The 25,502-nt window shown below is 33.1% G+C and overlaps 3 protein-coding genes and 1 long non-coding RNA gene across 4 annotated transcripts; 2 read left to right on the top strand and 2 right to left on the bottom strand.

Annotated features, from left to right (window-relative positions):
• The first annotated feature begins 5,767 nt into the window (after nt 1–5,767).
• On the top strand, nt 5,768–14,554 carry LOC107364903 (MAM and LDL-receptor class A domain-containing protein 1). The gene is made up of 5 exons (XM_015932352.3): nt 5,768–5,923; nt 7,035–7,181; nt 7,243–13,458; nt 13,526–14,033; nt 14,287–14,554. The coding sequence occupies exons 1-4, from the start codon at nt 5,869–5,871 to the stop codon at nt 13,783–13,785; spliced, it is 6,678 nt and encodes a 2,225-aa protein (XP_015787838.3). The 5' UTR covers nt 5,768–5,868; the 3' UTR covers nt 13,786–14,033; nt 14,287–14,554.
• A 128-nt stretch (nt 14,555–14,682) lies between these two features.
• On the bottom strand, nt 14,683–16,001 carry LOC107364930 (uncharacterized). Its single transcript, XM_015932384.3, has 2 exons — nt 15,752–16,001; nt 14,683–15,255 (listed from the first exon to the last, which is right to left on the bottom strand). The coding sequence occupies exons 1-2, from the start codon at nt 15,947–15,949 to the stop codon at nt 14,797–14,799; spliced, it is 657 nt and encodes a 218-aa protein (XP_015787870.2). The 5' UTR covers nt 15,950–16,001; the 3' UTR covers nt 14,683–14,796.
• A 1,601-nt stretch (nt 16,002–17,602) lies between these two features.
• On the bottom strand, nt 17,603–19,620 carry LOC107368980 (zinc transporter ZIP3-like). Its single transcript, XM_015936896.2, has one exon. It carries the CDS (start codon nt 19,014–19,016, stop codon nt 17,751–17,753), a length of 1,266 nt encoding a protein of 421 aa, XP_015792382.2. The 5' UTR covers nt 19,017–19,620; the 3' UTR covers nt 17,603–17,750.
• A 179-nt stretch (nt 19,621–19,799) lies between these two features.
• On the top strand, nt 19,800–23,156 carry LOC112539007 (uncharacterized). The gene is made up of 4 exons (XR_016198609.1): nt 19,800–21,222; nt 21,290–21,343; nt 21,459–22,572; nt 22,912–23,156. It is a non-coding gene; the product is annotated as an uncharacterized LOC112539007 (long non-coding RNA).
• The last annotated feature ends 2,346 nt before the right edge of the window (nt 23,157–25,502 follow it).

Here is a 25,502-nt window from a genome sequence, read left to right as displayed (position 1 = left end):
TGCTGTTCAACTTTACCCTTATGTTCAAAGCTCTTTGAAGCTATTTCTTATTCTTAATAAAGTTACAGTTTTCATATTCATAGATAAGTTAACCTCTATTCCTTTAACTATTCCAAGTCAAATTCAACTCTCAAGAAGAGTCCAAGTTTTCTTATTCTGTGAATCTTTTACAAGATCTTAAACCTTCGCGGTACAAGGGTAGAGCCCCAAATAATCTTGTATTCATAGCTGAAGCTATCTTCATCATCTCTCTGAGATCTCTAACTTTTAGTAGTGCAATTGTTAAGCAATTGGTTCATAGTGATTCGGTGTGAGTCCATGATGCGGACTTAATAACTTGTAGTGAAGCAAGTTGTGCGATCTTCTGGAAGTTTAGAACCTTTCCCGAGCATAGCCCTCTCACAACAACAAAAACTTGACTTGCTGAGCATAAATATTCAAAAAATCATCAGTTGAAAACATGATTATTTTGCATTCGAACTATATATATCAAGTAGCAAACGTTTGTAATCTTTCGTTTTTGTCCATTCTCCACTAAGTCAACTAGTTCAACACTAAATCGTTAATAGATTCAGGTTCAGCAGGTAATCGTCTTCTCCGCTGTTTTTCAAGAGTAGGTTTCAATGTTTAGAATTTTGGAAGCACAGAAATGTGGTCACCGAGTCGGGTTTCAGATGAGAGATTATTATGATGGATCTTACGACCGCTAAGAGTAATTAAAGGGAAACAAAACATAATTTTCTTGTTGATCATTCATATTAAAATCTCATCCGGTTTCATTGAATTGCTGTTAAGCACATAAATAAAGAAAAGATACACAAGATTTGAATGAACACCAGGCAACGTCTTAACGTTGAATTCACAATTATCAAAATTGTCAAAACTGAACTTAAAATTACTCGAGAAAGGACGTATGCATTATGAAAGCTATGTAAAGTATAAATCAATCATCGATATACGATAAGGTGTAGGCCCTTAAGTTTGTCAGTATAGTGCTAGATATTTATTTGAATTTGACAGAGTTTTTAAATAGAAATTTAGTGAAAAACTGGTCATAGCTGCTGAACATGGTCCACTTTCAATAACTTTCTCCAATAAATAATGAATTTTCACTTAAATATTTGTTGAATTGAACTAAATATGCAGTGTTATACTGACAAACTTTAGGGCCCATATTGCATACTAGGATAGAAAATATTGAAAATGTGAAACGATCAAATTTTAAAGGTCATCAAAGGTCATTTTTCTGAGGTTCGACTTTTAAAGGTCATTTCAAAGTTACTTGAAAATTCAAAATATTTTGCGATAAATTTCATGCAGATGCATCTTTATATCAGCAATAGTAAGCCAAATATGGCTCTAAATGTGAAAAACTCACGCAAAAACGCAAATTTTACACATTGTGAATGAGCGGTAATGGTAAACATTAAGATGGTCCTAGAATTTCCTGTTGGGCATAATTTGCTGTTGGTTTTCGTTTTTAAATTCGTAATTGTTGTTGATCAGGCCAGTTATGTTGATGCACAGTGCTAGAATGAAAGATGGCGAAGATGGCGTAAAGGGTGGACACGGTTGGATTAAAGAAGAGCCGGAATAATTTGAAATCAAACCAGATCATGAAATATAAACACAAAGCACGGAGTTATAAAACAAGATTAACAGGTAAGAAATAGGTAGGAAGCACACTGAGAGTGGGAAGAAGAGAAGAAAATGCGGAAATTGATAAAGGGTAAGCTGATGGGAGAATGAAGGTTAAAAGGAAATCTTTCAATCTTGTAAATTATGTGATTTGTCACATTTAATGCAGAAAATGAATCCAATTGGTTTATTTTATCTCTCACTTTTCGTTCAAAAGTTAAGCTCCTAATTCAAATGGTTAGCTCATTGTTTGATATTGATCATTGATATTGATCAAAATCCTATCATTTACTCTTTATTTTATCCGATATCTACAGAACTAGATATGCTAGCTTACTTATATTTGAATTGCGTGTTTTTTAGAATTGAAGGACAATTTTTAAACTTCCAAGGTCATTTCAGGCCCGGTTAATGACCTTCAGTCGTCATTTAGATGTCAAATAAACAAATGAACGTGAATGAACTTGAAACTTTAAAAGATTGCTCTTTAATTCCCAAAAGCATACCTTTCAATTTTATGTAACCTAGCATGTTCGTTTCTTTAGATATAGAATAAAACGTGAAGCAAATTAGGCTGAATCGCCCTGTAGACTCGATTCAACCCTTAACATATCTTAAATATCAATCTTTATAACCAAAATTTCACACTTGTAAACAGATACTATTGCATAAACCTTAAATATATATACTGGGTGTTTTTATCGATTGTACTGATAATTTTTTCTCTAGAGGTCATATCTTTATGATTTTCAGTCAGTATAATTCCCGAAATCGAAGAGCGATAAATCCAGTGACTCAAGACATTCAAGGTCATTTAATTATTTGACCTCTAATTGACTTTTGCTTGTCATTTTTTTGCAAGCGATCGTCTGAACTAGTAATGAAAACAATCGAAGAATAAAACTAATACAGCTTCTTTTATTCTATTTCAAGCGTTTCCTTATTTCCTAAATTCTTTGTTCTTGAATATTCTCAGGGAGCGTAACTCATAGAAGAATGCTAAAAACTTTGAATAAAAGTTACAGTAATTTTCGATTGAAAAGACCAAGCATTCACAATGAGAGACTAGTTTTTACATTGAAAAGACTTCATACCAATGTATGAATTTTTAAGTTTTTGCTTTTGACAATGGAGAGACCGTTTTAGACAAAGGAAAAACCCGCTTAAAAAATGAAGGGGACAATGCACTTGTTTAGTTATCTTGTAGTGGTTGTATAACTTTGTAACAGTTCATTACCAAAATGAGTCAAATTGTTAAGAATCGTGTTCCAAGCCCCGTAAGGAAACTTATAATTCAGAGATTCGGTGAAGGGGATAAAATTGAAACAATTAGTGATTCCCTCAAATTGAATTTTAACACTGCTAGTACAGTTATCAAACGGTATCGAAAGTTTGGTGAACAAGTCCTTCCTCGTGGTCATCGGAAAGCCAAGCTAACTGAAATTCACCACCAAAAACTCAAAGAATGGGTTAGTGAAGATTGTACAAGAAGCTTGAATGATTACGTGGATAAACTTCAATCAGAATTTGGAATTCAAGTTTCAGTTTCAACTGTTCATAACCATTTTAGTGTCAAAAGGATTTCAACCATACCGGCAAGACGCAATTGTGCTGATACAATCAGAATAAGGAAAAATTATGCAACCCAGTTCATGGAATTTAACTCACATCAAGTGATGTTCATTGATGAATGTGGTGTATCTGTTCATTCCCGGAATAATTATGGACGAGCTAAAATGGAAAAAGAGCTAACCTCAAAGTAGCAATTCGAGGCAAAAAATTTTCAGTATGTGCAGCTATTTCAATCAATGCATTGGAATTTTACGAAGTTCAATGCAAAGCGTATGATGTTTTGTTGGATACCTGAAGCAACTTCTTGATTTGATTCCCAATGGCTCAGTTAAAAAGTTTACATTGGTGATGGACAACGTTCGGTTTCATCATGACAAACGAGTAAAGGAAATTTTTGAATCTTACAACCATTCAATTTTATTCCTTCCTCCATATTTCCCTTTCCTAAATCCGATTGAAAATATGTTTAACCAACTGAAATTTTACATCAAAAAATTATGACCAAAAAATAGTGATGAAGTTTTGACTCAGTAAGCCATGCATCTGAATGTATTAGCTCAGAAGATTGCCAAAATTACTGGTCAAACATGATGAAATATGTGTCTCTAAGTTTGCAAGAAATAGTTATTGAAAACTAACTTTGGTCTCTTCATTTTTTAAGCGGATTTTCCCTTTGTCTAAAACGGTCTCTTCATTGTCAAAAGCAAAAACTTAAAAATTCACACATTGGTATGAAGTCTTTTCAATGTAAAAACTGGTCTCTCATTGTGAACGCTTGGTCTTTTCAATCGAAAATTACTGTACAGTGAAGTACCAGTAATTGCGACTCTCTTGAAATAGCAAAAGAGCTATTTTACGAGCAAATGTTTGCTAATTAGTACAGGTCATTGCAAAAATCTAATTAGCTTCGTTTAAGATCTTCTTTTGGCCAGATACTGAGGTGAACACTTGAAAGAGTTTCTAATTTTTAAAGTTTATATTAAAAATCGCCGAAACTTGATGATTATAATCACATTTATTCAAATAATTGAATGTAAACAACCTATGTAAGGGGTCTTATATAAATTTAGTCGCAATTACTGGTACTTCACTGTATTTACAAAGTGATTTTATGAGCAATTTTCCAAATTCATTTTGACATCCTCCGAATTGACAATTAAAAGCAACCCATACTTATTGCTACCTGCTTTATCACGCACCGCGAGATCAAATCAGTTTGACTCAATCAAGTTAAATTCATATCTGATAATGAATAATTTCTGCTCAAATTGGTGTCTCTATTGGTAAACAATATTCAAATTGTTTATTAATCATACCTTATAACGCCCTTTTCCATAGTATTATTATGAGGTCAGACACTTTAAAAATAACCCAAAACTAAATTAATTGATGTAATAAATAACCAGCGAGATCATTCAAATTAATGAAAATGCGACTTCCTTAACCTAATTATAGCATCATCATTGATCACGATTTGCTCAGTGAACCAATAGCATAGTTTTAATAAAACCTCAACAATAATTTGGTGCGAAAAAAATTGAATCATCAAATTATCCAATTTTCACACTTTACTAAATTGCGTACCAACTTAAACCATCAAAACTTAATGTTTAACCAAGAATTCAATTAAATCGCACTTGAAAATCAGATTAGAGCTTTATAATCAGTTAACTAAATGCACAAAGATTTTCTTTCGAGTTAAGAGTTGCGACTTTGAATTTGTACAAATGAGTCGATTAGGCCTATTAAAAAAATAATCCGATCAACAGTTTTCCAGAAAATCGAGGTCCATGTCGAACCTGATATTTCAATATAACTCACGATAGAATCTAATAACCATTCTCAAGATATTGAGGCTCAAAGTTTCATGACCAATGGCCAAAATAGAGAGAACTGTTGATTAATTGAGCAAAGTGCTCGATTTTTGAACCAGGCTGTGTCGGGTTTATTCGCAAATCGAAGTGATCTGTTGTACATAAAATTTGATTTCTCGAAATAAGTGCATTTTCTGACTGACCTTTCTGAGTTACATCAGAGGAATGAGGCTACTGCAAAATCTGGTCTTACACTTGTACAAAAGGCGATCGAAGTCTAAACTGTAGATAAATTTTAAATAGTGGAAATCGGTTCGGTATTTATGCATCTTCGAACTCAAAAAGTCCCAACTCTTGACTCGAAAGAAAAGTTTTTGCATCTCTTCCTTAGGACTCGTTAGACTAGATCATATATTGACAGCCAATAAACCTACATCAATTGAATCTTTATTTTTCACAATTAATAAAGTTTCATACCAAAGACATAAACAGTGAGAAATGGAATGAAAAAATTTGAAAAATGAATTGTTTGTTTATCGAGAATCAATGATCTGTAATCAAAATAATGTTCCTCAATCAATTTGACAATCAAACACACAAGCGGTCTTTAGTTGCTATTTATGTTTACTCCTGTTTCGACTGATAAAACGAAGTTCATTGCGATCACATTTGCATTTTAAATTGTTTACGCCTTTCAATCTGTTGATCAATGATTTAATTTAAAAGCTTCACCAGTATATTATATCAATCAATTGCTTCTTTTTTAACTGACAGTGTTTTTTATATTCAATTATTCATTTCTAATCAAGTTCTCTTCCCAATTTAAAATTGAATTTTGGTTCAAATGAAGATTCACAATTTACTCAAAATTTTTATACTCACATTTTTCATCATCAAATGTAAGTACAATTTAATTTAATAATTAATTTATACATATTGATATTGTTGAAAGAAATTTTTAGTCGATTTTTTATGATCATTGGTTAATCAACCAAATTTATTCAATAACGACATCAAACTACAAGATGCTTTAGAATATGGATTTTGTTTTTTTCCTGTTAGAACCCTGTTTGGAGCCCGAATTGCTAAGGAAATTCATCCAATTTGTCCACCTTGTAGTCAAAGCATGCTAATAATTTGAAAAAAAATGTTGGACCCTTTTCACTTAACCTCTATTTTGACGCAAAAATGACTGATCGTAATTTTTCCTGAATAAGATCCATCCATATCAAAAAGGCCTACATTTTTGATGAAAAATCATCGTTAGGATAAGAATTAAAATTAAAATCTTTAGCTTTTGTCACTTCGATAATATTCATTTGGGAGGAAAAAAGCGTTTCTTTAAGCAAATTTTGAGTTGATATTTAACCCTTTTTTGATTGCAGTGGCTTAAAATTGAGCCCATTTGTACAATTAAAAGTTTCTCTGATCGACAGTCTTTGCTTAAGTAACTTTAATCTCAGTTCAGATTAGGTTAGCTTGAATTTGTTTAGCAATGTTCATCATTTGCTTTTTGCTATGTGACAAAGTATTTCATAGAAATCTGTTTTGTGCGTAACAGAAAAATTGGTGAAAACTCATAAAACGAGATTTTATCGGCAAATTTTTCAATAATTAATGAAATCACAGTTGTTTACAAGGATATAGAGGAGAAGCAGCCCTAATTTTAATCAATTTATTTGTTTTTGATGCCTCATTTATCTTATTGGACTAATATTTAGTCAGATAATTTGATTAATTATTCAATTTTCAAAATAATTTCTCATTTATTTTACAGTTTTATTTGTCAATATTATCTCACCAAGGGCAATGTGTTACATTACTTTCAAGCTTTTGTTTCATCATTAAATGACGACTTTTATTCCAGTTTTATTGTGACTATTGACTTTGTGTTTAGTAATTCTGATTTAAGATTAATTTGTGTTCTATTGCGACTGTCAATATCGTATGAAATTAATTTAAATCCGATATGCAAACATTAACCAATCTCTGGTGTATTTATCAATTCAGGTTCAAAATCAACTGATATCCAACAGTTAGAGTGTCAGTTTACTAACTTGGATGGATGGTGTAATTGGCTGAATCAAGATGAAAAATGGAAGCTCGGTGATTATACCAACGTTACCTTTGGAAGACCTGTTCGGCCTACGTCTGAAGGTTAATCATTTTAACAATTAATCTCCATATTTGTCGACTAATAGATTGTTATTTACTTTAGGTGGCTATGTTTATGTTGATGATGGGCCTAACCTAAATGGTTACCAGATTTTATCTCCAATCTTGGATCAAGATGTTAAACCATTTTGTTTATCGTTCAATTATTACATGTTTGGACCTGATGTTGGTCAACTAACACTTAGGCTGATCGATGATAATGGATCTGGTAATCAATGGGTTGAAGTAGATAATGACGTTTGGAACAGGAAAGGACCACAAGATGACGATTGGTCTATTGGAAGGTATCATTTCACATCGAAGAGAAAGACTCAAGTCAGGCTTGCTTTTGTAGCTACATCAAGCAACATTGCTCTAGGACCGATTAAGGTTAATCCAGGATCCTGTGATTATTCAAATTTATGTAACTTTGAAGACATTTCTGTGTGCTTTTGGCTGATTGAACCTGATTACTCAAGCAATTATGCTTGGTTAATATCTGATGGAAAATCTTCAGAAGGAAGCTTCATATCTAAAGATACTTCAACCCAATCTGAATCTGGTAAATTTTTGAGGACTCCAAATGATGGTGCTATTGACAGTAAAAGTTTATTCACCACCAAGATTGTATTGAATTCAGATGAAGCCAGGTGTATGAGCTTCAACTTTTTCAAGCCAAATAAGGATTCAGACTTGGTCGAGATAAATCTGGTCAATAATCAATCTACAAAATACATTTGGACATCTGCTTCAATCAAACCCAACTTGAATTGGCAACCAGTTAGGATAAGTTTACTTGAAGATGGTGACTTCAACATATTCATTTCTGCTCATAAACATTCAAAGGGAAACAATACTTCCGTTGCTATCGATGATATTCAGATTAATCCGGAATCGTGTAAAAATCTAATTGATTGCTCCTTTGATGGTACAAACTGTGCTTTAAGCATCACATCAGGACCACTTCTTATCGGCTTTGGACGTCTTTCTAATGCAGAATCCTTGAATTACACCATGGATTCTTTCAAAGATAACGATCCAAATGATTTTTTCATTTACACAGACATTCCAACTTCAAATCAATCTATCACTTATTCATTTTCTACTCCTGCAGTTCCTAGCACTGATTTGGCCTGCTTATCTTTCCTTTATTTCATGGAACCAATCGATTCGTTTGCCAACTATTTCTTTGAAATAAATGTACAGTCGTCTTCAGGATACAACCTTTTGAAATATGAGCCTCAAGTCACCTTTGCTAAATGGATTTCTGCTGAATTTATGTTATCAACTATTGAACTTTATCAAATTGAGTTTAGTTTAACAACAGAATCTCGATTATTTGCTGCTTTTGATGACATCAAATTAGTTGAAGGACAATGTGGCCAGCAGCATTCAGACGGACATCCATCGCCTAAAATTTACAAAAAAGATTCTTTCAGTGATTTGTCCAATTGGTCAAGACATTATTATTGGAATGTTAAAAATTATAATTCTCATGAAACTGGACTTCCGACTGCTGATCCTTTTGGTGAAAGAAATGGTACATATCTAGCATTGACAAACACAGGAACTTTGTTGACAGGAATTTTACATTCACCTTATTATGAAAGTGGCTTCTATTGTATATCGATTTGGTATTGGTGTAACTCAGATTATGGTCGTCTTTTTATCGCGTCAACATCAGGAATGGATCAATCAGTTCCTATTCTCAATGAGTTTTGTGATAAACAGAGAAATTGGAAATTACTTGAAGCAACTTTTACCATGAAGGAAAAATTTCAACTTAAAATAATTGGTGAGGTTAAAATGGGTGATATTGCATTGGATGAAATGACAGTCTTTAATGGTCCTTGTTCCCAAAATCAAGTCCTTGATAAAACTTGTACGTTTGATGATGGAACTGATTGTGGTATTGATGTTGTAGCATCACCGTATTACAATTGGAGGATTGAACCAGGTTCGCAGCTATCGACACCCATAGTTGATAAATCGACAGCTACTTTGAATGGAAAAGCCTTGGCTCTCGATTTGTATCCTGTTCCTCATATTGACTCAACTTCATATTTCTTTTTGGCCAACCTGGTCAAAGAAGATAGTTATTGCATTTCATTTTCATATTACATCCGAGGTGATTGCCATTTAGATATTTGGAAGACTGAGAGAGATAATATTAAAGATTTATCCAATCCTTTGGTAACATATGATAATAAATTTGATTCAACTTGGACTAAAGTCATCTTCCAGATTGATGGTGTCACAAAAGAGAGTGACATTGTTTTTGGTGGAACCTATTCCTCGGGTCAAACTGGTTTACTTGCTGTTGATGATTTAACAGTTTCATTAGGAGAATGTATTGGATCTTTTTTGTGTGACTTTGATTCTACTTGTAATTGGGACAATCTGCCCATAGGGACAACTATACCTGTTGATGGACTGGGAATATCATATAAAGTAACAACTCTTTGGCAAATCAATCCAGCTTCGTCAGCCAAGTCGCTCGGATATCCAAGAAAAGATCACACATATGGCCCATCATGGATGGATCACGGTCATGATGGCAGTTATGGATATACTTTAATCAGTAATGAAAAGGCAATTTTAGCTTCTCCTGTGATTTATCTTGATGGAAGTGAAACTATTTGTCTTCAACTTGCCTATGTCGCTGAGTCCCCTGGTAGTATTGAAGTGTTGATAGAGCAACGCGAAAACAAAGCTTATATCTTCAAAAATTTACAAAGCGAAGACGTGAGAACATGGAAATATTCTGAGCTTACTATTCCGCTGAGAAAGAGCCAAACTCGAATGGCTAAGGTTTATATCATCTCTTCATCTAAAGGTAAATCTGCTGTCGATGATGTTCGTGTCTCTAGAGGTTCATGTCCAGACGCAATAGAAGTTTTTGAGTGTTCTGATGGAACTAAGTTGCCTGTAACAAGTCGCTGCGATTACGTTAAGGATTGCAAAAGAGGAGAAGACGAACAAAATTGTGGAAGTTGTGAATTCAATGGCGACGCTTGTTATTTCACGAGTTCGGGGCAAGCTTCTTGGGGTATCAAGACCTCTTACATAGCCTTAGATAAAAGCTCTATCGGAGTCGACATCAGAGGTTCTCTTGCTAGTCCATTGATTCAACGTACTTCATCTTCATGCAAACTAACCTTTGCCTACTCTAAACATCAATCTGACTATTTGGATGTTTCTCTTTTAATGAATTCAAGAGAAATTCAAATTTGGAAAAGTAATTTGATTAATGAAAAGACAGACTGGAACATTGTGTCCATCGAATTGGGTCGAATCCAGACTCCCTTCCAAGTTTTATTTACAGGAATAACTACTTTCAGAGTTTTCGAGTATCAACAACTTTCAATTGATTATCTTAGATTTGTTGATTGTGGATACGAAAGTAACAACAAAGGTCCAGATTTGTTTTCATGTTCAAATGGCCAGAAAATCGCTTCAAATCGAGTATGTGATGCTACCCTCGACTGTGAAAAGGGTGAAGACGAAGAGAACTGTGATAATCAAGTCTTTTCCTTTGAACACAATGAATTATTTCCTTGGTTTAATGCTGTCAATGAATCTAGTTTCAAATATGAATGGATCGTCACTTCAGGAGTAGGAACCATTTCCACCAGACCAACCCTTGACCATACAAGAAGGCTACCCAGTGGCTCATATGCATTTTTATATGAAAAAAATAACCAACAAAATAACAAAATTAGAAATTCTCTTATGGGACCAGAGCTGATTAAAACAGAAGAATGCACAATTAGTTTCTACTATTACCTATCATCGAAATCACCCAATTCAACTCAAATCAATGTCTATGCAAGCAATTCTCATGAAAAGGTTCTTCTTAAAACAGTTTATGATTCATCAGATTTTGGTTTTAAGCGTGTAATTATCGCTTTGGATTCTGCTGTTATTAAACCGCCTTTTAGGATTTCAATGGAAGGTGTTTTTGGGTTAAATAAAGAATCATCTTTGATAGCTGTTGATGATATTTCATTTGACTCTGCCTGTTATGGTAAAAGTAAAAGTAAACCTTCACCTATTCCTCAACCTGAAACTACACCTAAACCCGATAGCAATTGCAAAGGAGATGAATTTTACTGCGAAGCGGATGAAAAGTGCATTGCTATTGAGAAAACTTGTAATTATGTAAATGACTGTTCTGATGGAGCTGATGAGATGAATTGTGGCTCTTGTGATTTCAATGATGATTTGTGTGGTTGGGTAAACGAAGGATTAAATCTTTGGTTACCAATTAATCGTTCAATAGCTGAACAAGAAGGATTCCCGAATCAAACCTCAAACCCTGACAGATTTTTGATTGCTAAAAGTTCACCATCAGGTGGTTCAGCTGCAATTAGATCACCATTGTTAGGAAAGACAAGTTCAATTTGTTTGTTCAAATTTAAATATCATCTTTCAGATCAAACAAAGCTTAGTGTTAGAATAAGACAAGAAAATTCTTTGGTATCCAAAACGGTTGAAGAGTTATTGCATAAGGGACCAGATTCTCCTGAGTGGGCTGATGGTCAATTGGAATTGAGTTCACTCGAGTATAATCATTATATTCAATTTGTTCTGGACTCTCGGCCTTCTGATCGATTCTTTTTGTCCACTGGTTTAAGTAACTTCAACCTTTTATATTGTGACCCCAGTAAAGTCAATTTTGATGCATTTAACTGTGATTTTGATACAAACACTTGTGGCTGGACTGATGCAGGCTCCAAGGATCTCTCTTGGAAGCTGATAACTAACACTAGTTTCATTGATGAGGGAACTAAATTTGGTTTTGGTAAATACAGTAATCAAGAGCATCCATCTTTCATCAATCTTGACATTTATCATGACCATCAAGTAAATTTAATCCGAACTTTAACTTCACCCTGGCAATATGCTACCAATGTATTCTGTTTCTCATTCGACTATCGTTTATTAGCATTTGCTGAAACATCGCTCAGTCTAGTCATTGAAAGTCCGGGTGGTATAATGAGAAGCTTGTTCATGACCAACAGTCAACCCAATTATGGATGGAATCAGGCAAAAGTAACAATTAAAAATGTCAACGAATTTCGGTTAACCTTTAAGGTTGAAATGGGTTCAAATGCAGGAGATAATGTCATTTCTCTGGATAACTTCAAACTTTCAACCGAATCATGTGCTTTCCATCAAGCTTCTTGTGACTTCTCAACTGGTACTTGTGATTGGATGAACCAGGGCTGGACAACTGTACAAAAACAAATCGTAGAATCGGCTGATGGACAAACAAGAAGCTATTTTTTACGAAACACCGGCAATAAAGGAGCGAAATTGACATTGAATGGTTTCGGTGAAGTCGAATCTTCTAAATGTCTATCTTTTTGGTATTCTCATACACTTAATGTCTCTTCTGAGCTGAAGATTGATTCAATTAAAGGAGATAAAATTGTTTCCTCTGAAATTGTTCCCTCTCATGAGATGGCCAATGTTTGGAGTTACTATGCATCTTCTGTAGGGATTGAAAAGGATTATCAAATTTCAATTGAAGCTAAACCACTGGGATCTTTTGATTCAGTTTATCTCGATGATATTACTTTGTACAATGAACCTTGTGGTTATCCAGGAAACTGTGGTTTTGATTTTGATTCATGTGGTTGGCAAAACAAAAATCAAGCTAAATGGAGACGAAACATTGGAGTGACTCCATCAACGGACAACTCATTGGCTGACCAGTTAGATTTTGCCGACAGAGGTTGGTTTTTGTTTGTCCGAATGAACGAGTTAGTCCATGGAAATTTGGCAACATTAGAAAGTATAAGGTTAACCCAAACTCCTCCAGTCTGTTTAACATTCAATTATGTCTTCACTTCTGGCCATCCCAATGAAGCCAAAATCACAATCAAAGCTGTTGATGTACAAAAGGATTCATCTTCAAAAATAGATGACATAGTTGATGATGGTACAATCAAATGGATGAATTATGAAAAGACAATCAGATCAGGTTATGAATTTAAAATTTTGTTGATAGCATCTGCAAGGGCCAATTCATCTGGCGATATAGCGATTGATGATATTAAATTTACTTCTGGAAAATGTGCAAATGATATCGAAACAACTACGGTACAATTAACTACCACCCATCAAACAACTGTAACCACCGAGGATACTCCAGATCCCATTACGGTCACTCCTTCGCCAATTACAATTCCAGTCGATACCAAACCCAATTCAACTTCAAATCAAGCGCTTCCGTACGCAACAGCTAATGCTTTATTTTTCCTTATGAAACAAAGTAAGTTGAGTCTTGTTGGCGATTGATTACAGTTTACTGATTTACTTTATTTTTCTTCATACTTTAGATGCACATACGATTGTTGGGATTATGGCTGTTGCATGTATGATACTTTTACCAATGGCATTTGTTGTTCGTCATCTAATGAAACCAAAAACATCTTATCAACCTGATACTAATATTGCTATGAATAACAAAGTTTATGATATCTATTCGGGTTCTGGTCATTCGTCAATGGATGATGAAATGTATGATAATATTGACAATGCATTGAGTTCATCTTTAAAATTTGAGATGAGGAAAATTGCTGAAAGTGAAGGCCTTTGATATTATTGTAAAATTGTAAAAATGTAAAGCAAAAATCGAAAAATTTCCGTTCTCATGTCATATATTACTTCTGGCACTTCTTGCTGGGACATTTTGCACCTTTTCCAGTTGATGAAGAATAAAAATTTTACCAAATTTGACTTTGGAAGGGCAAAGAATCTAACCAAATATAATTCAACTTCACTCTATTGGTGACCATTCAGCTGATCCAGCAGATATTAACCTTCTTAAATCACTCCTTACATCAGGTAAAATATTTTAATACTTTTTTAGAGAAATCTTGATTTAGAAAATTCCCTTTTTTGAATAATAATCATAGTCAAGGTGTGATTCACCATCTTTCTTGCTGATTAACATCAACCCGAACTGTAGTTATCAGTTCAACTTGACTTTGATATTGAATATCAATTTAGTCTTCATCATTCAATTATTATCTAATGATTGACAAATTCATTCCATTTTTTTCTTCCTCTTACTTTCTATTGTTTATAACCTTGTTAGTTCCCAACATCTGTGATCACATAGTTGAGGACAAAACTTTTGACCATTTGGACTATTTCCTGTCTAAACACACTGAAACTTTGGTAATGGTTAGTTACTAACGAAAGCAACCAACGAGTCTCCGAACTTTTGATCGCCAACTTGCCCATTTCATGGTTTTAATTTGGATCTAACAGTAAATTTTTTTCTTTGCATCGTTATTTTTTTACTGACTGTAGCCTAATTTATTATTTCCATTAAACGTAAAAAGTGACAAAACAAACATCAATTACATGTGATTCAAAAACAAGAAATGAATTTCAAGATTATAACTCCATGAATGTATTAGAGTCTTTTATGCTTTTCAGCTTTGCTGTTCAATGTATTTATTGCGTCGTTTTCAATTGTAAAATTTTAATCGTAATTTATTTATTGGTCATGAATTTTGTGGTTATACAATTTGTAAAACTATGAGAAAAAGGAAAACAAAGTTTGCCGAAAATCTTTCACGTTTTGAAAATTGTATCCAGTTTACAGCTTCCTTGAGCCTTTCAGTCGTTCAATCAAACCAACCTCTAAATCATCGACCATTGAAAAGTCAAATTGGTCATTTTTAAAGCTAAAAAGAGGTTTGTTAATGTTGACCGTTTCATTGCCTGGTTGATAGGCAGGCGAATAAAGACAAACAGTGTAAATACCAGCACCAGTGAGGCCAGTTGACCGTACCTGGCCACAGCCATAGGTTAAAGTAGATTCTGATACAATGGGGAGAAAGTGTTTAACTTGATCGGTAACCGTTGGGTTATCATAATTGTATAATCGCTCCTCTGAAGTATACCAATTAGCCATTATCTTGGTTGCTGAAACTGCCTCATCAGGATCGCTTTGATAATAAACATTTTCACTTACATCATAATCGTGTTCCTCGGGCTGAGGATCATTTTCATACCAAGCTCGGACAATAGCTCGCTGACGAGCTGCATTAACCAGCTGAACCAAGGATGAAACAAAGAGATGAGATGAAATATGAATGAAAAAATGAATGAATTAATTATTCAACACTCCGAGGTTTTGAAACTTGACAAATAGATAAGCTGATAACCAGCCGATGCTTTTAAAATCAGTTTATTGTCAAGTTGTTTGCTTACAGGTTATAGCTTCATGATTCTGGTAAAGGCTTCGTCTTCAGGTTCATCTTCACCCCAAACGAATGAAGTGAATAAGTTATTTCAAATAACTCACAATTATCTTATCTCAATAATAATTAATAAACTGAAAATGTTCAATCAATGGTAAATATTAAGATAATATTAAGATTTTCATCTCTAATCAAATAAGATAATTGAAGTTCTTCATGCAACACCCTTTACAGAGATTTAACCTCTTCATTTTGCAACAATTCAGGCTCAACAAATAATGGTCGAGTCCAGAAGATCGTTTATGACTGCTGGTTGACAAATAAAAGCTCAAATGATTGCGTACTTACAGTTTCATTTGCATAAATTTGAGGTACTCCATGACGCAGTCTAATGGCTTGGTGAATTATGTCCAAATCTTGGAAAAAGGCCCAATCAATGTTTTCTGTTATAAGATGAATCCGATTATCGGGTGATTCAAGCTGATCACAGGTAGCATAGTTTATGAGAGTTAAAAAGGTGACAAGATAAAGGCTTGAAACAATCATTTTGTTTGATTAAAAGATGAACCCAAATAGGCAAGTTTTCAATTCGCAATTTATGTAGCAAATGAAAGTTTTAATGCAAATCTTTAGTTTTTGTTTCATTTGGCAACATTGAAAACCAGTTGTACATAGACACTGAGTTGGCCAGTTGTTATGTAAATGACTTTGAATAAGCCCAAGCTTTCGATCCCATCCAACTAGTCCATAAAAACAAGTGTTACCTTGCTGATTGCTGTTAATTTTTATTTAAATTCATCTTTTACCTTTGCTTTTACTTGCTGATGAGCATTCCAAGTTTTGCTTTTTATTTGTCTAGAGATACATAAATAAATCTGGGAAGCAATTTTTTATAATTGACTAAACTGCTTGTTGTCGATGTTTATTGTTGGTAAATTTGATTAATCAAACAGCTTCCAAAATTAACTTAACAAAGTGCATCAGGCAAAAGCTATACATTGGAAGAGCTTCGCTGAGTAGTCGCACTTCTTGTGGTTCGCGTCCAATCAAGTTCGGATGATCGCCATCCGTTCATGTGGCTTGGTAAACCAGTGAATTTTGTCTGAAGTTGAGTTCAAAAGCGCTTTAAAGGGGCTCGGCTTTCGATTCATTTATTGTTTGGACGTAATCTTGGTAATTTGATTGTGGATTGAAAAAATGCATTTTTCTAGATAACTCAATCAATTCAGTTGATAATTTTTCTTCTGTTGTCATTTTTAGCACACAGAACAGGTATTGTTATAAATATTGGTGACCTAATTATTTTACATTGGCCAATGTGATTCTATGGCTTGATCATTCATTTTTTACTTTTGTTTGATATTTATCGCAATTGTCAACCTGACTCATTGTTAATCTGGTATCTTTTCAGCCTTCACTGAAAAAGAGTTGCGATTCAAGTTTTGATACTTTTTCATTCATTCTATTTATTTGTAAATCAATTCCTCGATTTGGTAAAATTACCAGATTTGACCAGAATATGTAATAAAAGGTTCATATCGATCAATACAAATGAAAGGCGATTTGGTTAATGTAGGGTTCATTAACCATAAAATACCAGCTAGGTTGAGTCCAATAGCTCAGTAGTCATTTGTCTTAATTTATTTTATGATTGGAAGGATAGTTGACAAAATTTAATCAATTTAATTACTCGATTAAACAGTTGTCAGCTTTTTGTTGGAAAAAACTATTGTAGTCAGTAACAACAGATAAAAACTGTTTCAATCAAAATAATGAGATCTTTTCAAATCAATCAATGAAGTTAACCTTTAGGCCTTCAACTTGCAGCAGTCTTGAAATTGAGATTAAACTTTTCAACTTATTTACCGGCAATCAGCTTTTTTCATTTAAAGATTATTCAACTTCAATTGTTTAACTATATGAAAACGATCAATTATATTCTAACTCAACTAGGCTCAAGCACATTGGAAAAAAATGAAGACAAATTGTTACTCAGCGTTCATTTGCAAAGTAGAATCAAAGGTTACAAGGAAGGACAAAAAATGACAACTTTGAAAAGTGTTTGACTCATTTTCCATCTGTAGCTTTCAAAGTGTAACGTTTTTTTTCAAATTATGATTGTTTTTTCTGTATCAGTGAAACACTTTTTGGACTATTTAGAGAGGCTTGACACCAAAATTAAGGTAAGATTTATCAAAATTAAACAAGTAGACAAAATATTTTAATTGTGATTGACCTCTCCCTTTATGTACAAGAATGGAGGCTTGAAAAAATATGTATTGAAAATGGAGGTTCACTCTTCTGAATTTTTGCTTTTTTACTTTAACTTTAATTTGTAGCCGTCTAATTAATCGCCGTCATCGAATACGATGGTCATAAAGGTCATTAAAACGAATCCGCTAACTAAAGCTGTCAGTTGTGTGAAGCCATTGAGCTCAGGACATCTATCAGATTGTAATATCTCAAGGAAAACAATGTACAAAATGGCTCCAGTGGCAACTGCGTTCAACAGGATAAGGGTTAAACTACCATCTTCGGCTAGACTCTGTTCCGTAAAGATTGTCAGTGCAATACCAAGAGGTGACATGGAGGAAAAGATGGTTATATGAATTGTGGTCAAAAAAAGGCTACCAGTTTTTTCAAATAACTCAAATCCAATGGCAAATACTACCACAAGCTTGTGTAAACAAATGGCAAAGAACAAAGTCCAGATTGAATGAGCTGTTGTCTGTAAGCCGATAGCTATACCATCAAAAATTGAATGAGCAAGAAAGGCAGCTACAATAATTAAGCCTCGAAGGAAACGCACCCAAAGACCGTTAGTTGATGCTCCTTGATAGTCGCTGTTTTTCCGAATTGAACTTAGCTCGTCGTCTCTCGCATCTACAGCAACATTATCATATCCACTCTTTATTGAAGATCGTCTTGATTCACTGGAATAATTGCTGTTTCGTGATAAAATGGGACGTATCATGGTTCCATAGTCTAAATCTTCCCTTTTTGGTAAACAATCGGCTATTTCCTTCGAGTTGGGATATCTTTGATTTTCATGGTGGTGATGATGGTGGTGATGGTTATGGTTATGGTTAGATGAATTTCCAATCAGAAATAAGATGAATTCCTCGATGAAATAAGTTAAAAAAAGTCCAGCACAAATGCAAATCTCAACCCAAGGAATTTTGTGAGACTCTTCGCTTTTCTGGTCATTGATTTTTTCATCCTCATAGGAGTCTTCAATAAATTGAGAGAGATTGTTATCGCTAAAGTCATTTTCAATGGACATCAAAGTTGCAGATCGTGATCCAGAAGAATCTTTATTTTTCATGTAACTTTCATAATTCTCCTGTATTTCAGGAATCATGTGAACAAAGCAAGTGGACAGAAGTACACCTCCACCAAATACTAATAACAACTGAAGGGTTTTGGCACTTCTATTTGATTGATGACTCACTCTATAGTTGGTTTCATTTCCAAAAGGTTCACTGTCAAAAGATAAGAACCGCTCCCTTTTCCGTTGCCATAATCTGAACACTAGAACTGGTCCAAGGCCAGCCAACATGGTAACTCCAAAGAGTGCAAAAAGCGAGGCTAAACGAGCGCCAATAAGAGTCATCGTAATTTATTCGCTTCCGCCTTGTCCGATGAAATTGACAAAATCAGGTTTCTGTCTGTGTTTTGCTGTTTGGGGCAAAGATTAAATCAGATGATCTCAAAGAGGTGTAAACACTAATTATTCCCCTTCTGTTGTTTGACTACAGTTGATCCAACATATCCAAATTGAAAGAGTTAATGTACTGGTTAAAACACGTTGGTCACATTTACACTCTTATTCATGTTCAACTCTTTATCAACAATGTCCCTGGATTAAAACTGTGTAAAATAACTGGCAAATTGTTGCTTCGATTGGCTTACAACTTGGAAAGTCTGAAGCTAGCCAGATTGAAATTAGATAAGTTGGAAGTTGAAATTGGATAAACAGCACAAATAAAAAACATGGAGGTGGTAACTCAACAGTTAACCAGTAATTACTCACTCAATCAAATTAATTGATCAATTATTGGTTTGGTCCTGGAGATTCATTTTAGTAAAAACTATGTATGTTTTTATTATTTTTGATGCACCGGTATTAAAGCAAATAACGAGACTTGTGGTAAAGCTTTTGTCTTATACAAGAATTTCATCAATACAATTGTTTTGATTGTTTTTTTTTGTGGTTAATCATCAACTTTGGTGCTACGGTTACAATCAACCCTATCATAATCATAGTGATACCGCTACATTAGTTTGTTAGATGGTGATAAACACAAAGAGGTGATTAGATAAATAACGAGGCCTCGATAAATGTTTAAATATTTAACTTTCTTTTATCTCTCTTATTTTCACGACTTTTCCCTAGCACAAGAGGATGGTCTTTATCGACGGATAGCAATTTTAATCGATTCGAAAATATCAATTGAAAAATAACGATTAAAGACTGATTGAAAAGTGGTCAAAGTCTGTGGGAACGATCAACTTTATGTCTGGATTTACTAATGTTAGTTACTCAAGCTCCCAAAGTAATAAGTGAAACAATAGGAATTACCAGATTTTTTCAGTGTAGTTCATCTAAACTTTTAACACGTCCATCATTTAAAACATGTTATTTAGTGATAGTGTCATTAAACAAATACGGTGAATTTTTTGATTCCATCATTGAAACGAAACGATTTAGTGATTTATCTGAAATTTTTCAATACTTCATGTTAGTTGAGTGTCTTTACACCAGGAAATAACATCAAGTTAACATTGAATAGTGTACAATGGATTCTGTGTAGATACCAAGTGATTAATTATTCGCATAACTTTTATGATGACTTGATTTTTGGTGAAACAATCAAAAACTCAGATCATTCACTATCATTGAGTAAATGATAAGGTTACGTGATCAACTTCACGCGCCCAATAATTCATCTTTAACAATCACTTCCAAAGCAAAGCCAAAATGTTTAACCTAAGGTTAGATGATTTGTCACTGTTCGATAGTGTTTGATTTTTCCCATTCACTATGTTATCAATTTGACCAATGAAATTCGACAATAGAGCTGATCATCAAAAACTATTCGGATTTCCAAAGTTAAAATCATTGATTAAAATCAAATCAGCAATCTGAACCCGGTTAAAACCGTTCGCTACAATGTGGTAGTTTATCTGATACATCTCATGAACTACATTTTTATTTCAATGTTTATTGAGACAATGAAGGAACAATTTTCTCAATCAATAAAGAATGGACTGAGAATGGATTAAATGTAAACTACTGGCTGCATAAACTGAAGAGTATCACAATTAAATCTCAAGGCCCTACCTGAACCACTTGAAACAAATATGAGAGTCACCTTGAAGAACTATTATGGTTACTTAAATGATTAAGATATTTTGACCTCTCAAAAGAGACTGAGAATTATCAGGAATAAGATATTGAGATATTTGAAATGACAAGTTTCTATGATAATCGTATATTCCAACATTTCTATGACAGTCTTGTAATGATTCAATGACTGGGTTATGCAGAGTTTACAACACAGGAAGATTTTCTTGCTTATTCACATGCAAGATTTACATAATTCTAGTGAATTTGGTCCATTTTTGAGCAAAGTATTGATTAATTATCAATTACTTAATCTATCAGCCAGAATTGATGATAAAATCAGCTGTTGTCACGTGAAGATTACATTAAGCCAACTTATTCCGCCAACTTTCGATTTCTTACAGATTTAATGATTATTAGATATTCATCTAACTAATCTGTTTAATCAGAATGAGTGCTTCACGTGGAAAAGGTGAATATTTGAAAATTTCATGAATCTAATTCAATTATCAACTTTTTTATTTTCTTAAAATTTCCAGATTCATACAAAGATCTAGCTTAATGGAACCATGAAATAAACTACTACTACTTCAGTAAGTTCAAGCTTTATTGATATTTTTGGAGGTAACCATCTCTTTGAATAAATACTTACCTCTTACTGTTATATTTTATTATATTAATATTTTTTTACCTTTCATTTTAATTTAGGAGAAAGATCAGAAAGAGAGAGAAAAAATTATCTGCAAGAGGAAATTGTTAATTATTCCAAGAGATGGAGTCCCTCCGAAATATCGATAAAGTGAAACTTACTGAATTGAAATCAATCAAAGATCCGGTAAAACAATCCGATTTGAGCTGTTGTTAGTGACAAATGTCCAATTGATGATTACCAGACATTTAATACTGATTTGGAAAGCTATTTTTATCACAAATCAATGGAAATGAACTGCTCCTTAAAGATCAGGATTCCCAAAGTTTCAAGGATCAAGCTACTAATGACAATTTATGGCAAAAAACAATACTAATTACGTTTTTACCTTTACAAAGTTAAAGATGGATCCATACAGTCGATTACCTGAAATTGTCTAATGTTTCAGACACAAAATTTGAAAATATTAATTTCCTATCAAATTAACTGTTGATTAATTTTTGGATCGCCTCCTACTCAAAGTGTAGTTTTTGGCTGACTTTAGGAATTTAGAAAATGAAAAATACACATTGAAATGGATTGTTATTTAATTTTTTGAGCTAAATTGCAAGATTATTTCAATCGATATGAGATGGAAACCAGTGAATGGACAATTTCAGGGACTCGATTGTATTACGTTTTAATATTTATAAAGCAAGACTGTTGAGACTACCTTGAAAGTGTATTGAGTTATTATTTATTTCTGTGTGAAATAAATGAAATGATTTTGATTAGAAGAGAGAAAGAGTTAAAGAAAGAAGATGATAACCTTGGTGTGTTAGTGACTATCGATTAGTTGTATGTTCAAAGTTGCACTGTACATACGCACTTGGTATATATTGAGATTTGCTTCTACCTTCACTTGCCTTGTGTGTTACATGAAAGAATTGTGAAGGATAAATGAGAAGCAAATTGAACTTCTATGAACCTTGTGAACCATAATGTTGTCCCTGAAAACGCTTCCTATGAACCAGTTTCATTGGAAATATCAGATAATTGACCTTGACTTTTATTCTTTCCATTCATTTCAGGGTCACTTTAACCCTGAAACACGATTCTATGGCAATGGAAGCATCAAGCTCATGCTCAACTCTTTTCTTCCATGGTCATGAACAAAGTAAAGAAACATTCAAGGTAGACATCATTTATGATACAATAGGAATACTTCATCACTTCTTCCTCTCTTCCTTCTTTCGCCAACTCTTCTTTACCCTTTCTGTCTTCCTCTGTCTTCCTCTGTTTATTTTATATATTTAACATCATTTTCATCACAAATTTCATTCCAAGGTTTATCGACTCCGTCAATGCGCAAACCTAAACCAACTTTTACCCAAAAAATGTTCAACATTTCACTTTAACCTTTTGCCTTTGATTAGTATTTGTTTTCACGTTTTCACGGTTTCTCATTATTTAAATTGTAAATCATCTTTCATTGTTAATAACCTTAATTTTGCTTTTTTACTCTATTTATAGCCAAAGACTTTACCGTTGCGGAAACGTTTCTAACAGTTGATGAAACTATGAAATGCTAATGATTCATTTTGATTATGTTTAGTTTCATTGTTTTCAATTTTGATATTCATTTGATGCCTACTCACTCGGCTAATTTCAATGTAATTCAATCAATGGAAAGTTGAGAAATTAAAGTATCGTCTGAAATTGATAAAGAAATGTGTTCTCTGTTTGAATTACATTAAAGCTAATTTATGACTGATTCACACTTTATTCAGAAAAGCAATTGAGTGAATCTTGTGAAACCTTTATTGTTGAAAATGATGTTTGATTTAAAGATTTACCTTTTACTGTTCTGCTACTGATCAATCTGTGATTAATTTTATTACACATCTAACTCTTTGATTAATCTGGATTGTTGAAGATAATTATTGTTGACAGTCAATAAGTTGAAAATAAGCTAAAAATAATATTTGATTAACATCTAGTATGGGGAGTAAATAGATTAGTGTAAACTGAAAGTGAAACTATTGTTTTGCTGTTTGGATTTATCCTGTCTTATCATCTATTAACTTGATTAATTCGTTATTTTGACATATTTTGATTTAAATAGGTTGTTATTGACATATTGTGCAGCTTCAAAAACAACAACACTAAACATTTACAGTAGGTTACCATTAACTTGAATTCAATTTCACCTTATTATATGAATAAAGGGATATCGATCTTCGAACGAGCTTTACTCGGTAAAAGGAGCTGACCTAAACAGTTAACTTGACAGAGTATCGCTCAACGGTCTGTCCGAAATTAATTTCATTGTTTGTGACAATGAATGGATTTGGATCTCAAATGAGATCCAAAAGATGGCACAGAATCCATTTAGGCGCCATACTTTGGATGTTTTTAGCACCAATTTTCGAAAAAATAATTATTAATTATTATTAAATTAAATTTTTAGGTTCAATGAGTATTCAAAAGTAATTTAAACACAATCAAAAATTGTTGATTATAACTAAAAATTAAAAATAACCCAAAAAGGTGAACCTGATAAAATTTCGTGTTGGTGCCACCTTGGGTCAAGTATTTTAGAGCCATTTTAATGTAAATTTTTAATTGTTTAAACCAAAATAGTCAAGAATTTAGCCAATAAAGTGAGATCAGTGGGTCAGCTTTACTCAAATCAATAGGAATTATTTGTTAAAAGCTCAGAATAAGTCAGTAACATAACATTTAGATTATTGAATGAACATTTTTGTATCTCTAAAAAATTTTAACAGTTAAATTGAAAGATTCATGTTCTTAGGAGATTAAGGTGATCCATTCAACAGGAAAATCGTTTTTAGATGATGTTTTCTGAACAGAAATCATGGAAAAACTTTCAATTGTTATGTAAAAAATGTAATCATCTGATTTTAAAGCTTTCATTACCTTAAATCACACTTTGAAGGATAGTTGACTTGGCTTTCATTCAAACGGTTTAATTTTAAACATTAGCTCAACAATGTGTGATTACATTTTTGGTGCCTACATAACAATTAACGTTTCTTGGAATCATATGATTTTCAAGTTTACAATGACAATTACATCTGTAAAATATTCAACAATTTGACTTTTTTTGTAAAATTGTATTTAAATGTTTTGCCTTTTCTGGTTCAGGATTTAAATGATTGCTGGTTGTGTTAATCAGAGACTGGAAAAGGTTCAATTGAAGAGTAAATATTTGTTGATGCGGATTTACTATTGACTGTCTACAATTTGATCAATGTAATGTTTATAGATCGATTAATAACCCTTTTTGTAGTTCATTATCCGCTAATTTGTCTGTAACAAAAAAAGCACAATCAGCGCCATCAAAAAGCTTTCCATTGATTTCCCAATGAATATTATTGAATTGATAATCATCTTATATGATTATCTTACGAGGTCATCAACTCAACCAATTTAGTTGATCAAATTATGATAAATTATGAAGCCATTTTAACTGCGCTGTTGAACACTCAAATACAATTGATTCTTTAAATAATTGTAATCAAATGATCAATAGCAATCACCCGTTACAAGTCATAAGACATTGGGTTTAGCTTTTTTGGTTTACCTTTGTCAATCAATGGATGCAGTTGAAAGCCTTTTGATTGCCTGTAGTTTCAGTATACTTTAATTGTGATTCATTTTCAGGTTTAATAGCTTCCATCTTTATTAACCTTGAATTGATTTAATTGTAACAATCTTTGTTTCACAAGAAATCAAGAGAATCGCGCATTTCCAGTGTTGAATTATTTCGCTATTCATCATCCAATTCTTGTTATTTTGTTATATTAACAATAGTTAGCAATAAATCTAAGTGTCATCACATGATGATTGCAAGTGATTTTGATAATCATAATCTCTTCAATAGCTACAATGAACATCAAGAATCAGAATGAACAACATCTTCATCTTCACTGAAAAGTGACAAAATTTCCGGCCAATTCCTACCTATTTGTGCATTTAACTTTAAGGAAGGAAATTAAATCATGTCATTTGATTAAATTGTTAATATCAAGGTTGAAATATTGTCTAATTTTGAGTTAATTAACAATTACTATTTGCTATTTAACTTTAACCATCCAAAG

This window comes from Tetranychus urticae, chromosome 2, assembly GCF_039701765.1.
Source record: "Tetranychus urticae isolate SD_2017Ah chromosome 2, NJAU_TeUrti_SD_1.0, whole genome shotgun sequence".
NCBI classification, from domain to species: Eukaryota; Metazoa; Arthropoda; class Arachnida; order Trombidiformes; family Tetranychidae; genus Tetranychus; species Tetranychus urticae.
This window is presented reverse-complemented; position numbering and strand designations above follow the sequence as displayed.

Excerpts from the sequence above, each read along its gene's own strand:
- LOC107364903 (XM_015932352.3), top strand. The coding sequence starts at position 5,869 with ATGAAGATTCACAATTTACTCAAAATTTTTATACTCACATTTTTCATC. Across the intron at positions 7,182-7,242 it reads TGTTCGGCCTACGTCTGAAG|GTGGCTATGTTTATGTTGAT; the intron begins GTTAATCATTTT and ends TATTTACTTTAG. Across the intron at positions 13,459-13,525 it reads ATTTTTCCTTATGAAACAAA|ATGCACATACGATTGTTGGG; the intron begins GTAAGTTGAGTC and ends TTCATACTTTAG.
- LOC107364930 (XM_015932384.3), bottom strand. The coding sequence starts at position 15,949 with ATGATTGTTTCAAGCCTTTATCTTGTCACCTTTTTAACTCTCATAAAC. Across the intron at positions 15,256-15,751 it reads AAATTTATGCAAATGAAACT|CTGGTTAATGCAGCTCGTCA; the intron begins GTAAGTACGCAA and ends TCCTTGGTTCAG.
- LOC107368980 (XM_015936896.2), bottom strand. The coding sequence starts at position 19,016 with ATGACTCTTATTGGCGCTCGTTTAGCCTCGCTTTTTGCACTCTTTGGA.